This window comes from Tauraco erythrolophus, chromosome Z, assembly GCF_009769465.1.
Source record: "Tauraco erythrolophus isolate bTauEry1 chromosome Z, bTauEry1.pri, whole genome shotgun sequence".
In the NCBI taxonomy this organism is placed as follows: domain Eukaryota; kingdom Metazoa; phylum Chordata; class Aves; order Musophagiformes; family Musophagidae; genus Tauraco; species Tauraco erythrolophus.
In genome coordinates this window covers 13,410,943-13,426,952 of record NC_141496.1, presented here as the reverse complement: position 1 = coordinate 13,426,952, position 16,010 = coordinate 13,410,943, and the positions used below count along the sequence as shown (strand labels likewise).

Below are 16,010 nucleotides of genomic sequence, written 5' to 3'. Positions count from 1 at the left end.
ACTGGAAGAAAATTTGTTGTTTCTTTGACTCTGCTAGTGACTTTTATTACTGCAGATATATACTTAAAGGAGAAATTTGCTGTTTTTTCTGTTTTGAATTTTTAGGATTCCTATTCTTACGTTCGATCTACTGCCCCAGCTGTGGCTTATGACAGTAAACAATACTACCAACAGCCAGCAGCGACTGCGGCAGCTGTGGCTGCTGCTGCCCAGCCTCAGCCTTCAGTAGCTGAATCATACTACCAGACAGGTGGGTGGCATGATTCAAACTGCTCTCAATATAAACAGTCTGTACTACTTCAATACCTTAAAAATAGTTTTTTGAATATTTCGCGTTATCCACTTGGTTTTTTTTTAAATAGTTTTGTCATGTAACCTCTGTCAATACGTAGAAAAATTTGCTGCACCTAGAATTTGAACATTATTGTTATATTGCAATAAGTAGCTATCTCCGATGTTAGGATTGTTATTAAATACACTCAAAACGTAGTTCTGTGCAAATTCTTGTTGATTTGTCTAGAAACCTTGCTGAAGTAGGTTCAAATAGTCAATAGTGGGTTCAGATGATAACTTGGTTAGAAAGACACTAATTGTGGTTACTTTATGTAGTTCTGTAATTATTGGTATCGTGATTGCTACAAAGCATAAATCCTATTTTTTTTTTTTTTGCTTTAATTAGAAATATTAGGAAAATTTAGTTATGCTTTGGTTTAGTATACTCTAGTAAAACCATTGAATGAGAAGGTTGTTTAAAATCATGGCAGCACAGTTAAAAATAGATAAATAAATCTGAGTCCTACTAGCATGAGCTGTGACATGAATAAACAGTTGAGTGACAAATGGTACACAATGCATAACCATGACTGTTAAAAAAACCCACTACAATACAAAAACCCAAAACAAACAAAAACAAAACAAAACCCACTTGTTATGTGTTGCCATTTGTTGCGACGGAGGGAAGACCAGGACGCTCAATATGAGTGATCAACAGGCTTCGTCTTTATTGCCAAACAATACTACTTTTATAATCACTTTAATTAGCTCATGCATATTGCAAAAGGAAAGCTCATGATTGGTTGATATATTTGAAATCAATTTCTCCCCTGGGTCCTATCTGCGGTTACCTTCTCCCTTCTGCTGTACCTTATCTATCTGCAGGCATCCTGTTTGTTTGTAGACATCTGGAAAACAGGATGTTCTTCCCAAGGTCTCGTTTAGCTAGGTGGCCAATTAAACTAGCTGGGTGCTTTGCTTCCCAAGGTCTTGTCTAGCTAGGTGGCTGATGTCTGCGTGGCCTCTCTCAGTTAACCATTCCTCCACAATTCCCCCGTTTTTATTTCGCACAACATACGCTCGAGTGGTTGTTTTTAGAAAGAGAGCCTTAATACAAGAAAGGGTGCAACTTACACAAAGAAGTACTATTATTATCATAACAAGGATCATTATTCCTGTTTGTAAAAGGCTTTTGATCTATCCGCTTAACCCCATCCAATTTTCTAACGCGTTTAATCCAAAAAGTCCGGTGTCCTGTTTGATTTTCTGAAAGTGTTGTACGAGGTCCTGAATTTCTTTGTGAATAGATTTAGAATGATCGTTCAGATCCATGCAACACATACCATCAAAGTCCTGACACCCATGCCCATGGGCTAGTAATAAGAAATCTACTGCAGCTCTGTTCTGCAGCACTGCATGCTGCACTTCAGAGAGATCTTGAGCAAGGAGTGAGAGGACTCTGCTGGTCGCATTTGCTTGCTTAACTACCCAGCATGCCAATTTGTTTATATTATTATGTGCCCTGGCGGCAGCTACACCTGGGGCAAAAATTGAGGCAAATATGGTTTCCCATGCATTCCACAATTCGACTCCATCATTACAGTCGGAAGATAAAGTTTCAGTGACGTCCCTCTCATAGCGGTACCTGTGTGTTGCGTTAGGGTGCCGCAGTGGAGCTCCCAGACTGAGTTGCCTAAATGTGCACGGTCTCCCTCGCGGGTATGTGGGGATGCCTGACCAGGCGCGATTGCCACATATTAAAAAATACCCTTGTGGAAGGCGTCGGGGTGATGATGTACTAAAGGCAGGATGGGTTTTGTTAAGAACCACTGTTTGGCACCAAGTGGTTTGCCATTGTGTCTCATTACTAATAGGAGACAGAATGGTTGGTGCAGTTTTATTGTTTGAATCTGCACCTTTCCCAATATATATACAGAAGCTGGCATTGAGCGAATCTACCAGATTAATCTCTTGGGGTTCTGGGCCTACCGGGAGTCTCCAAGCCCAATCATCATACTTCTCAAATATGCTTTTAAGATTTTGGTTGAAAGAACCAAACTTCGTGGAATTTCTTATGTTATATTGTTTTCTTAGTTCCGACATGGAATGGTTAAAGGGCTCAAGGCTCTCATTCAGTGGTACACCTATCAGGCAGGTTGCAAAGGGAGAAGAGGGGCTTGCTAAGCTTGCGCAAAAACTAGTCGTGTTAAGTGAGCGGGCTAAGGTGACCCAGAGATTTTCTCTTGGATCAAAGATACTATTTTGAAGCGTATAAATGCTGCATGTTATTGAGCAAATAAGATATAATTGGCTTACTAATGACGCCATTTCTTTCGTTTCCACTTAAACCGTTTCGCACACTTTAGCTTTGTCTGTTCCCACTCCTCTTTCTCAACTGACCAAGAGGCGGGCACCAAGCACTCTCTGCTACACTCTTTTTGTAAGAGTAGCAATTCCTGAGCTTGGTTACGTACTATGTGGTCCCAATTATGGCAACTAACCCAATAATTGCGGGTATCTGGTAACTCGTGTCCTGTAACCAACAAAATTCTACTTGCTCTTTCTTTCTCTACTAAACACTGTTCACACCAACGTTGGGCTCGAAACAGCCGACACCACCACTTCCGTTCACAGGTGTAGCATACGCACAGAACCCAAGGGTCACAGGTGGCACAGACGTGGCATTTGATTTGTGCTTTTGGCGTCTCAAGGGGTAAGGTCATCTACAGGGGTCCCAGACTGTTGACTTCCGAGGCTTCCAGCAGCTCCCACCGCAGGCTTTACCCAGCGACTCGGAACCCAGATGTTACCTGTAGTGGTAGAAACACATACATAACTACGTCCTAGATATATCACTTCTACGGGGCCTAACCATTGACCTGTGAGTGCGTTTTTATAAAAGACCTTCATGTCTAACGGTTTGGGTGGTTTGTCTTCAGAATAGTGTTTGACCACAGGGGGGTCATTACTTTCCCCAAATATGCATAAATGATTTAAGACAAAGAGTGCCTTCTGTACTCGTTCTCTAACATCTGCAACATTCTTGAACTTTGTCAGATACCGCTTGATCGTCCCATTTGCCTTTTCTACAACTGCTTGCCCTGTAGGGGAGTGGGGGATGTCGGTAGTGTGGGTAATGTTCTACATTTGCATAAAGTCCTTCAAGGACTTACTGCTATACGCGGGACCATTATCCGTCTTAACTACTTTTGGTACCCCCAACACTGCAAAGCAGCTGGTTAGGTGTCGCTTGACATCCCGTACCTTTTCTCCCGGCTGCGGAGTAGCCCAAATCATGTGACTGTATGTGTCTACTGTCACGTGCAAATACTTTAGCCGGCCTAATTTAGAAACATGGGTAACATCCATCTGCCAAATTTCATTAGATTTCAAACCCTTGGGGTTAACTCCGCATCCGAGTCCTAGGCCGGAATTGTGATAGCTACAGGTAGGACAAGCTTTAACAATGGCTCGAGCTGCTTCTATAGATAATTTATAGGCTCGGGCTAGGCCCTTTGCATTTTGGTGGAAAATAGAGTGTGCTTCTCGAGCCCGAGAATGTGGGGACAGAGGAGCTTCAATAACGTTTGTTACGAGGCGATCTGCTCTAGTGTTGCCTTCCCCGAGGCCCTCTTCCTACTGGTGACTCCGTATATGTATAACGGCATAAGGAGCAGTTCTGTGTGCGATCGCCAGCTGCATGCTGACTAGCAGTTCCGTTAGGCGTCGATTTTTTGATTCTCACAGCGCGGCATCTTCTATGCGGAGGGCTACGCCGACGACATAAAGAGAGTCTGAGACGATATTCAATGGTGTGTCCCTCCAACTGATAAATGCCCATACCACTGCGAAAAGCTCCAAGGTTTGTAAAGAGTCCTCTGGTTGAGCTTGCAAAATTTGATGTTTCCATTCTTGATTTTCTTTCCAAGTGATCACAGCCGTCCGAGACCGACGACCAGCGTCAGTGAAGGCTGTGAGGGCATTGGCAATAGGATGTTTAGACCGTTTCGGCTTAGTTATCCAACCCACATTTTCCATCCATGAGAGGATGGGTGACGGCAGTGGTTTTGTCACTATTTCAGCTCCGTCACAAAGTAGGGCTGTTTGAAGATCTTCAGAGTTCTGCAGATACCACTCTAAGTCTGTTTGCTTTATGGGTACCCAGATCGTTTTTGGCGGGGCGCCTTCCACTTGCAAGATACGGCGCCGGCCTCTTTTGATTAATTCCGCTAGCGTAGCTACCTTCTCTTGTATCGTACGCTTTGGCTGCAACGGAGGAGCGACCCATTCCAACACCACGGTGGTCCCTCCTTTCTCCCCCGTTTTTATTTTTTGCTGGGTTAAGGCTGCCATTAAATATTGGTCCCCACAGAGAATGGTTAGATTAATAGGCAGGTCTTCAAGGCGTCGGTGGGTAGCGCGGGTGGTAATCAGAGTTGCTATCTGTTGTAGGACTATTTTTTGCTGTGCAGTGAGTTGAACAGGTGTCGCAGGATCAGTTCCTTTTAACAGTGGACGTAGCTGGTTTAGTAACTCATTAGGAATACCAACTACTGGTCTTAGCCATTGCAGGTCGCCCAGTAACCGTTGGGCATCATTAAGTGTTTGAATGTCCATGTGTATTGACAGCTTCTGCGGTTGAATCGTAGTATTAGTGATTTCCCAGCCTAAGTACTTCCATGGGCTGCTTTCTTGCACTTTTTCTGGAGCTATTATTAAGCCCATCTTTCCAAGTTGTTCGGTTAGCTCTTGTTTCTGTTGGGGTAGAAAAGGAGTTGATTGAGCTAACAATATGTCGTCCATATAATGATAGATCAACGTTTGAGACCATGACTTTCGCAAAGGTTGGAGAGCTGCATCCACGTAGAGCTGGCAAAGCGTGGGTGAGTTACGCATTCCTTGAGGAAGGACTGTCTATTTAAAACGTTGATCTGGCCCTTTGCGATTAATTGTTGGTAAGGTGAAAGCAAATCTCTGTCTGTCGTCCTCATGAAGGGCAATGGTGAAGAAGCAGTCCTTTAAGTCCACAATGAGCAGGTGCCATTTTTCAGGTATCATTGCAGGATTAGGTAGGCCTGGTTGTAGCGCTCCCATGTCATGCATTTGTTTGTTAACTGCTCGTAGGTCATGGAGCAGTCGATACTTTCCAGACTTCTTTTTTATAACAAATATGGGGGTGTTCCAAGGACTTGTTGACAGCCGAAGGTGTCCTTGATCAAATTGTTCTTGCACCAATTTGTGGGCTTGCTCTAGACTTTCCCTTTTCAGTGGCCATTGTTCTATCTACACTGGTTCTCCTGTTTTCCATCGGAGTGGGATCGGGAAAGTCTAAACAATGGCCACTCCTAAAAATCCGAGGTCAGGACCATTCCCATTTGTGCCAGAATGTTTCGGCCCACTAGTGCGTGGACTCCCTCTGGGAGGGGTATAATTGAGACGCAACAGGCGATGATCTTGTCCCCTATTTTCCATTGTAGGAGGGGTGATCTACGAGCGAGAGTCAAACCTCCGACACCCGCCACTGTGGTATCAGAGGCATAGGTGGGCCATTCAGATGGCCATTTGCAGGAGTTGATGATTGAGACGTCGGCGCCGGTGTCTAACAGTGCCATGAGTGACAAGGTCTGATTGTCATAGTGCACTGTAACTAATTGCCGTGGTCGCTGTTGCAGATCCACAGTCAGCAGGGCTGCTTGGCCCGTTGATCCGAACCCACTTTGTCCTCGGGGTTGTTCTTGCAGCGGCGTCAGAGTCTCAGCAAGTTGTGGTAAAGGAATTAGCTGCGCTACTCTTGAGCCTTTCGGGACATAGAGCGGTGGAAAGAGAGTTTGAGCCATGATTTGAATTTTTCCATGAAAGTCTTTGTCAATAAGTCCCACTAATACATTAAGTCCCTTCATGGTGGCAGAAGATCGTCCTATAAGTAACGCTCCGGTGGGTTGTCCGTGGATATAGATAGGTCCCTGGGTGCCGGTAGCAATCTTGACCGGTTTAGAGTCCATCAATGTACAGTCTATTGCTGTTGCAAGGTCCAGTCCGAGGCTGCCGCTGGTTGCGGGTCGGAGAGAAAAGGATTGCAGGTTGCTGGATAGGCGGCCGCTTTTTGTGTCGTCGCGGGGCGGTTCCTCCCGCTGGATCGTCCGTTTCCTGAGTTGGAGTGACGACAAGCAGCATCATTGTGAGTATCCGATCGACAATTCCTGCACCATACAGGGTTAATTCCGCAATCTTTCCTCATGTGTTCGGCAACTCCGCAACGGAAGCATCGAAGACGGGAGGGGGCGCGGTTGTTTAATCGCTGCGCTGAGGTTTGCAAAGGAGCAAGGGCTGCAAGAACTTGGCTCTGAGTAGTCTTCGCTTGTTCGCGTAAGCTGACTCCGAGCTCTTTAATTGCTTCAGCTAACATAGCTTGTGGCCTTACTGGTACCTGAGCCATTCTTTCTAATCCCTCTTCAATGGTCCATGTCCCTGGTAATGTGGCTAAGATGTTACGTGTGGTTGGATTGCAATTCTGTATGGCACACTGTTTCAATATAGTACTCTTAAGATAATCGGGCACTCCTGCTGCTTGTATTGCATTTGCGACACGATCGATAAAGGTTCCGAAAGGTTCTTCCCTTCCTTGTTTAATACCCATATAAGAGGGAATTCCTCCCGGCTCCCTAATACGATCAAGAGCGAGCCTGGCCAGTCGCATTGATTCTTTTGCTTTATCTGGCTCCAGCAGTGCCTGCGCTTCGGCTCGGAAATAAGGTCCCAGACCCAGCAGTTCGTGGAGAGTAACTCCATGTAACGGGTCTCCTGGTTGTCTAATTACTGCCACTGACTCCTGACAGGCAGCTTGCCAATGGGCATTAAACAGGAGTTGCTGGTGTTGAGTCAGAATCAGCTTCATTATGCTACGAATATCGCTTGGGAGTAAAACATTGGTTCCCCAAATATAATCTAGCATTTGTCGAGTGGGTTCCCCTTTTATGCCTGATTCATTCACCGTGGCCCGCAATTGAGTCAATAATTTCCAATCTAGATTAGTGAGAGTTACGTTAATGTTGCCCTGGGCATCCGGTGGTGAATACAGCGCGGGAAAGGCTTCTTGAACAATGCCTGTGGCAACTTCTCGCTCGCCGTCAAGAAGGGCATTCTCTGCGATCTGCTGCCACAGTTGCTGCCGTTCATTAGCTATTTTCTCTCCATCCGGAGAGGGATTAGCGCTGTCTTTGCTCGGCGGGTGCTTGTCCTGTCCCTCCTCAGACTTCCCTTCCTCCCCCGATGGGGGGGCTGATGGATCAGAGTCAAGAGACGGTGGAGGTTGACTCCATGTCTCCGTGGAACCCTTGGGGATTACTAACGACCGCACTGAGGGGGGTAAAGGGCATTCACTCGCCTGATTACCAATATTTTCTCCTGGGGAAGCAATGGCAGAACCAGACCCAGTGGGATCATTTAGCCTCGCCGAAGCTGCTGCGGTAGCTTTTTGCTCTGCTCGATGTTGTAAGAGAGCATTAAAAACTGCGTGCCAAGGTTTTATAAGTTTTTTCGCTGTTTTGTTATCTTTTATAACTTCCTCAAACAATTTATCACCGAAATTGCGCCACTCTAATTGGTCGAAAACTGTATCTGGATTTAAGAAATAGCCTCTCGCGACTCTATATGCTAATAGACTTGGCAATTCCTTTTTATAATCTATACCCTGTGTGCTTCGCTTTTCTAAAAAGCATTTAAGCAAATCATACACCGCTTGTCTATCCATACCTGACGTCAGCGCTGTTGCAGCCTTTGCAAGACCTCGGCGGTGCGTGGCCGGCGGGACCCTCTTTAGTTCCTCCCGGGCGCGGGGCTTTCGCTGTCGCCTCTTTCGCCTCCTGAGCTGCTGTAGCAGGACCGGTTCCCGGACTCCGTCGTACCGTGGCTCGTGGTCAAAGTCCCGTTTTAGTGTTCCTGTTCCGTGATCGCTGTTCTAGGGTCCCTGTTCTCTCGCTCTAGGGTCCCTGTTCGGGCGCCATTTGTTGCCATTTGTTGCGACGGAGGGAAGACCAGGACGCTCAATATGAGTGATCAACAGGCTTCGTCTTTATTGCCAAACAATACTACTTTTATAATCACTTTAATTAGCTCATGCATATTGCAAAAGGAAAGCTCATGATTGGTTGATATATTTGAAATCAATTTCTCCCCTGGGTCCTATCTGCGGTTACCTTCTCCCTTCTGCTGTACCTTATCTATCTGCAGGCATCCTGTTTGTTTGTAGACATCTGGAAAACAGGATGTTCTTCCCAAGGTCTCGTTTAGCTAGGTGGCCAATTAAACTAGCTGGGTGCTTTGCTTCCCAAGGTCTTGTCTAGCTAGGTGGCTGATGTCTGCGTGGCCTCTCTCAGTTAACCATTCCTCCACAGTTATGCATTTATTCCCTAGCATATTGTTAAGTATCACTTAATATGGTTTGCATTTCATTGAACTAAAACATGTCAATGTTTCTACACTTTTGTCTTCTATCCTGATTAGCTCCGAAAGCAGGATATAGCCAAGGAGCAACTCAGTATACGCAGGCCCAGCAAACACGGCAAGTGACAGCTATAAAACCTGCCACCCCAAGTCCAGCAACAACTACGTTTTCTATTTATCCAGTATCCTCTACTGTGCAGCCAGTAGCAGCTGCAGCTACTGTTGTTCCATCCTATACTCAAAGTGCAACGTACAGTACAACAGCAGTTACTTACTCTGGTAAGAATTTTGCATATTCTATGGCTGGGGTCTTTGCAGTTGCTACGGGAGAGGCCTTAAATACTCAGAATTTTAGCAGTTCGTGTTCAATTATGTCATAGTCTACTGAGAAGTATCAACCAATTAAATCATTATAATGGCAGCATATTTTGGTGTATCTTTAAAAGAGGTTTGATGTCTATTTTGTTACGTGTAAGAATATACAAAGCATTGGCATTGTTGCATGCATGGTGTTTTGTGACTTACTGTAGGGTTTGAAAAGAAAAGATGCGGGATAGAAAAAGTAAGTAAGTAACACATCCACGCAAATAGTACCCAGGGAGATGGGAAGGGAGTATGCTGCCGTCAAACAGCAGTGTTGTGGTTTAAGCCCAGCCAGCAACTAAGCACCACACAGCCACTCACTCACTCCCCTCTCGTGGGATGGAGGAGCTAGCTGGAAGGGTAAAAGCGAGAAATCTCATAGGTTGAGATAAAAACACCTTAACAGGTAAAGCAAAAGCCCCATGTACAAGCAAAGCAAAACAAGGAATTCATTTACTACTTCCCATCTGCTGGCAGGTGATCAGCCATCTTGAGGAAAGCAGGGCTTCATCACGCGTAACAGTTACTTAGGAAGACAAACACCGTGACTCCAAATGTACCCCCTTTTTCCTTCTCCTTCTTCCAGCTTTCTGTGCTGAGCATGACCTCATATGGTATGGAAGATCCCTTTGGTCAGTTGGGATCAGCTGTCCCAGCTGTGTCCCCTCCCAACTTTTTGTGCACCTCCAGCCTACTCCTTGGTGGGGCGGGGTGAGAAGCAGAAAAGACCTTGTCTCTGTGTAAGCACTGCTGAGCAGTAACAAGAACATCCCTGTATTGTCAACACTGTTTGCAGGAGAAATCCAAACCAGCACCATAGTAGCTACTGTGAATAAAATTAACTCTGTCCTAGCCAAAACCAGCACAAGCATTGACAGAGGCAAGGAGGAGCAGTCCAATATAAATCTTGTAAGTCTGGGTAGTCTTTACCCAAAATGAGAAGAGAATGAGTGCTGAAAAAACACTTTAGTTCAAACGTTACAAATCTAAAAAGTAGTTAAAGGTGAAAAAATGTTAGCTTTATGGCCAGATGATAATTAACTGGCATATTATAGCTACCTTGAACTTCTGGGTTTTTTTGTTTTCTGTTTAAAAAAGGATTTTAAGACTTCCTTGAGACAGAGCCTGATCAGAGGGTTAAAATAGTTGAACCATTAGATGTAGAAAGTTTATGGGAAAACTGGCTCAAAGATATGAAAGCCCAGTTTCCTTGATTTGTTCAACTTCAATACTAGAAAACAAGGAGTGCATTTCCAGGTTTTAGTGGGCAAGCAACTTCTCTGCACTAACACAACTTACATCAGTGAAGTAGAATGTAATAGCACTAGCCGTTCTGTCTTTTATCTTCATTTTTTTTCCCCTCGCTTTATATAATGTCTGTCCTCCTTGCCATTTTGAAACTCAAAACATTAAATCCAGTGCTGGAAGACTAGTTATTTCAAGTGGCCTTTGATAAATCTTTTAATAAAATTCTTGGTACATCATAGTCAGTCTTACCAGATGTACCAGGAAATTTCACGTACTCTTTAGGGATGCTTTGATGTATTTAGCCTAACTGCATGTCTGCAAAAATGTGTCTAAAATCAGATATATTCCTGATATAACTGATAGCTATGTATTTGTATACTATTAAAGAAAAATTCAGACTGCCTAACAAGATCTCAGTAAGTCGTTCACATCCTGCCCTGACTCTATTATGCAACGTGTTTTGAATTAGTGTATTATGTAATTGATACATGATGTACAATGATGTAACACGTGTTTTATTTTGATCTTTGAGGTACCTCTTATTCCGGCTATGAAGCTGCAGTGTATTCAGCTGCATCGTCCTATTACCAGCAGCAGCAGCAGCAACAGAAACAGGCAGCGGCAGCAGCTGCTGCTGCTGCTGCAACAGCTGCTTGGACTGGGACCACCTTTACTAAAAAGGCACCATTCCAAAATAAGCAACTGAAACCAAAACAACCTCCTAAACCACCCCAGATCCACTACTGTGATGTTTGTAAAATCAGCTGTGCTGGACCACAGGTACCTGTACTATGTAATATTCTGCTGCACACTTTAGTTACGATTTCTTCAGCTGAATATCTGACCCCTTGATGAGTATTCGTTAGTGTTTAAAGACCTGATTCTGTTACCACCAGCCCCTACTGAACACACGGGGTATGTTAGTCACTAGGGATGAGGACAAGGCTGAGGTCCTTAATGCCTTCTTTGCCTCAGTCTTTAATAATAAGGTCAGTAGTTCCCAGGTGAGCTGGCCTTTGGTGTCTGAGAGCAGGGAGGGAGAGCAAATCGAAGCTCCTGTGATCCAAGAGGAACGGGTCAAGGATTTGCTTCACCAGCTGGATGCCCACAAGTCTATGGGGCCTGATGGTATCCACCCGAGAGTCCTGAGAGAGCTGGCGGATGTCATTGCCAAACCCCTGTCCATTATCTTTGGGCAGTCTTGGCTCACTGGGGAAGTTCCGCTGGACTGGAGGCTGGCGGATGTTACCCCCATTTACAAAAAAAGGCGGAAGGAGGATCCGGGGAACTACAGGCCTGTCAGTTTGACCTCGGTGACGGGCAAAGTCATGGAACAGGTTATCTTGAGTGCTATTAATGAGCACATACAGGTTAACCGGGTGATCAGGCCCAGTCAACATGGGTTTATGAAAGGCAGGTCTTGCCAATCAAACCTGATCACCTTCTATGACAGGGTGACCCGCCTGGTTGACGAGGGAAGGGCTGTGGATGTAGTTTTCCTTGACCTCAGTAAAGCCTTTGATACAGTTTCTCATAGTGTTCTGGTGGAGAAACTGGTAACTGCTGGCCTGGATAGGCACACCTTCCTTTGGGTTAAAAACTGGCTGGACAGCCGGGCCCAAAGAGTGGTGGTAAATGGGGCTAAATCCGGCTGGAGGCCGGTCACCAGTGGGGTTCCCCAGGGCTCAGTGCTGGGCCCAGTTCTGTTTAACATCTTTATCAATGACCTGGATGAGGGGATTGAATGTACCCTCACTAAGTTTGCGGACGACACCAAGCTGGGAGGCTGTGTCGATCTGCTCAAGGGTAGGGAGGCCCTTCAGAGGGATTTGAACAGACTGGATCATTGGGCTGAGGCCAATGGCATGAGCTTTAATAAGGCCAAGTGCAGAGTCCTTGACTTGGGGTGTAAAAACCCCAAGCATCGCTACAGGCTCGGGGAAGAGTGGCTGGAGAGCTGCCTGGCGGAGAAGGACCTGGGGGTGTTGGTTGACTACCAGCTTGATATGAGCCAGCAGTGTGTCCAGGTGGCCAAAAAGGCCAATGGGATACTGGCGTGTATCAAGAATAGTGTGACCAGCAGGAACAGGGAAGTGATCCTGCCCCTGTACTCGGCACTGGTGAGGCCGCACCTGGAATATTGTGTCCGGTTTTGGGCCCCTCACTTTAAGAGAGATATTGAGCTCCTGGAGCGGGTCCAGAGAAGGGCGACTAAACTGGTCAAGGGGCTGGAAAATAAAACTTATGAGGAGCGGCTGAGGGAGTTGGGGCTGTTTAGCCTGGAGAAGAGGAGGCTGAGGGGAGACCTGATTACAGCCTACAAATACTTGAGAAGGGATGGTGGGGAGGTGGGGGAAGGGCTCTTTACGTTCGTGATGGGTGATAGAACAAGAGGAAATGGGTATAAGCTTAGTCAGGGGAGATTCAGGTTGGATGTTAGAAAGAATTTCTTCTCTGAAGAGGTTGTCGTCCACTGGAATAGGCTGCCCAGGGAGGTGGTTGAGTCTCCATCCCTGGATGTGTTTAAGAATAGGGTGGATGAACTACTTAGGGATATGGTTTAATGGGAGATTAGGGATGGTTGGACTGGATGATCTCTAAGGTCTTTTCCAACCTAGAAAATCTATGAAATCTGTGAAATCTATGAATAATTAAATGAAAATGTCTGCTATATAGAAAGAATTCCTATGAGAAGACAAAAAGATACTTTTACAGAGTAGCTGTACAGTATCTTGTACAGAGAAGCTTCAGCTGTGCTGAATATTTCTGGACTTCAGAAATATTGTAAATTTTGGATTTGATTTGCTTTTTTAGCATAGTAAACTTCTTTATTTACTATGCTAAAACTATGGAATTACATGAATTTTGTAAATGGTAAGGCTGAAAATTTATTCTTCATTGTATTCCAGCATCCCAGTTTAGTTTCACAGTGCATACAAGTGCATAGAAAGTAGGTATTAATTCACGCAGAGTGTTTATGTGTGTGTCTGGCTAAACAGTTCTTACTCTTTGGGTAAACTTGTTATTTCCCACCGTGTCTGCTCTCTGGGCTGCCAGTGTTGATATAGGAACAAATATCAACTTCTGCATTTCATTTTCAGCACAGCTTTATTTATGCTCTACCTTCTTTTGAATTGATTTTTTTCGTTTTCTGGATACGGTTGATCACTGTGGTCTTGTAGTCTGAGGAAAATTCAAAATCAAGAATAATTCATTGCAGTGCAGGAAACTGAACTGAGACACAGTTTTCTGATCATATCAAGTTTTCAATTACGATACCTATACACCAGTACTTGATTGAGAAATGGAGAAGTCAGAGGAGAAAAATCCCATATTGTAGTACCTAAAAGTGAAATCCTGATGGTGGAGAAGAAAATTTCTTGGTCTCAGAAGGGACCTGCTCATGCCTTAGAGCATGTCATATGGAAGAAATGCTCAGTGTAGGAAGCATTTCTTATACAAAGCATGTGTTTTATGCTAAGTTCTATATTGCTTGTTTTGACATGAATGATGAACAAGCAGTACAAAGATAGCTTATTGTGTGTGTATTATTTATTTAAACAGACTTACAAAGAACACTTAGAAGGCCAGAAACACAAAAAGAAAGAAGCAGCATTAAAAGCTTCCCAGAACACCAGTAACAGCAGCACTTCCGCTCGTGGAACTCAGAATCAGTTACGCTGTGAGCTTTGCGATGTGTCTTGTACAGGAGCAGATGCTTATGCTGCCCATATCCGTGGAGCCAAGCATCAGAAAGTAAGTTTTGTCTTGTTCTTATATAAGTCAGTGTATTTTTGTTCCCATCATTTTTTCTCATCTTAGAGAGGAGAAAATATGCAGAAACAACAAAACTTTAATTATTTTGTTTAAAGACATTCAGTTCTGCTTTTTGTTTAAAATTTATCTTTAAGCTCACTATTAGAAGGGCCTTGTGGGGAGGAAGAGGGAAAATATTGTCACAACATCAATGAGAAGAGGATGTACTGAGGAAAGTATGTAATTGTAGGAAGAAGGTGTAGAGTGAGACAGGCATAAGAGTCAATGAAAGCATGCAGTAGCATGCTTGTGCCCCTAACTCTTTTCACGACTTTCTTGACATTTGTCTTACTTATCTGGTGCTGTGAAGTTTCCAGTGCACACTGAAACACTATAAGCTGAGCCAATGCCAAGGGACAGGACTATTACTCATCACTCCTTGGTATTTCTTGCAAAGAAAATTGGCATATGGGAGCAAGGAACAATGTCTTGTAGTAGACTTTGCGAGTATGTTTGAAAGGCTTTTGGTAAGCGTGTTTTCCTCGCAGTTCGGGTGCTGTTAGGTGGGCATTCTGGATTAAAGCTTGTGAGCTGCACTGTGAATGCCTGTGACCTGTGTTTTAGGTTTGGCCATGCAATAGTAAATGCAATGGCAGTGTAGTGTGTCTGTTTAGATATTACAGATTTTCTCATAACTCTGGAAAGATTAATGTCAGTAACAAACACAGTGTTAATATTCTGCTTTTATAGCTCTTTGCGTCTCGGAACACTGTCCAAGGTGGCATCGGTAACATCATTCCTATCAAAATAAATAAATCTTATAGCAGATTTAAAACAATTTTCCAAATATAGTTTTTTGTTAGTGCAAGAGCAAAATTATGATTTAAATAGACTTGCCTAGTGTTCTTTCTTTCATTAATAAGATGAGTCATTAAATTTTTGGGTTGTGCCCAGTCACTCCATAGGTGTATGGAGTACAATATATATTATCCTTATATATGGATATGAATGTTGCTTTCTCTTCCTCATAAACAGTTGCTAACCACTGCTAATTTGCATTGTTATCAGTGTAAAAATGAAATCTCAAAGGATTCTATTTATTTCTGTGGTACACTGAAGAATTGTGTGCGTTCTACTCGAAAAAAGTAACTTTGAAGAGTTACTTGTAAGAGTGGACTTAAATTTATAGTACTATGTGACACTAATATGTCTGTATTCTAATGGGAGACAATTAAAAAATTTAAGAACAAAAATCTAAGAAGCGTATGTCTACAGTTGTGTGCATGTCATGGTTGTGTACATGTGTTTGCATTAAAGGCATGTCTCGCAGATTGGTGTTTTTTTCACTGCTACTTTCGAACCCTGTCCTTAGTTTTGGTTTTGCATGTTTTGTTCTTATGGACTGCAAGCATTGTTTTTTCAAGTGGTGGCTAGCTGTCACCAAAAAGAAGTGTTCTATCTCAAGCATATTGTGGAAAGGCCTCTGCTTATTACTTCTAAGAATAAGCATGTGCCTCTTTACTGTCTGTGAGATACTAAAGAGCTCTGAAATACGCCTGTTGCATCCTCCTTAACTGTCTCTGCAGATGTGCTTTTTTTAAAAAAAAAAAAAAAACACAAAAAACTTTTTCTAAGGAATCTCTTCAGTTCTGCTAGGTAACCTGAAAATTCTTTCAATATGAATACTCTTAAAATGTAGAGATCAAAAGAGACAGTATTGTTGAATGTGTATCAAATAACTTATTTACAAATATTATTTGGAAGCAAAATATTTCAACATACTACACTTTTTAGAAAGTGAAAAGTGACCAGGCAACAAAACAGTCTCATTGAAACAGCTCTTGACTTGTACTGCCTTGTGAGTTTGACTTTGTCTTCTTATCTATACTGCTTTTGGAGTAAATGTCTGAATTTCTTATGGAAATAAG

At 43.7% G+C, this 16,010-nt stretch overlaps 1 protein-coding gene across 1 annotated transcript in view; it reads left to right on the top strand.

Moving 5' to 3' along the window:
• ZFR (zinc finger RNA binding protein) overlaps positions 1-16,010 on the top strand; it is a 68,675-nt gene that overhangs the window by 23,955 nt on the left and 28,710 nt on the right. The window contains 4 exon segments of the mRNA XM_086630091.1: positions 106-250; positions 8,776-8,994; positions 10,859-11,106; positions 13,891-14,082. Of these exon segments, the coding sequence (XP_086486217.1) occupies positions 106-250; positions 8,776-8,994; positions 10,859-11,106; positions 13,891-14,082 (804 nt within the window).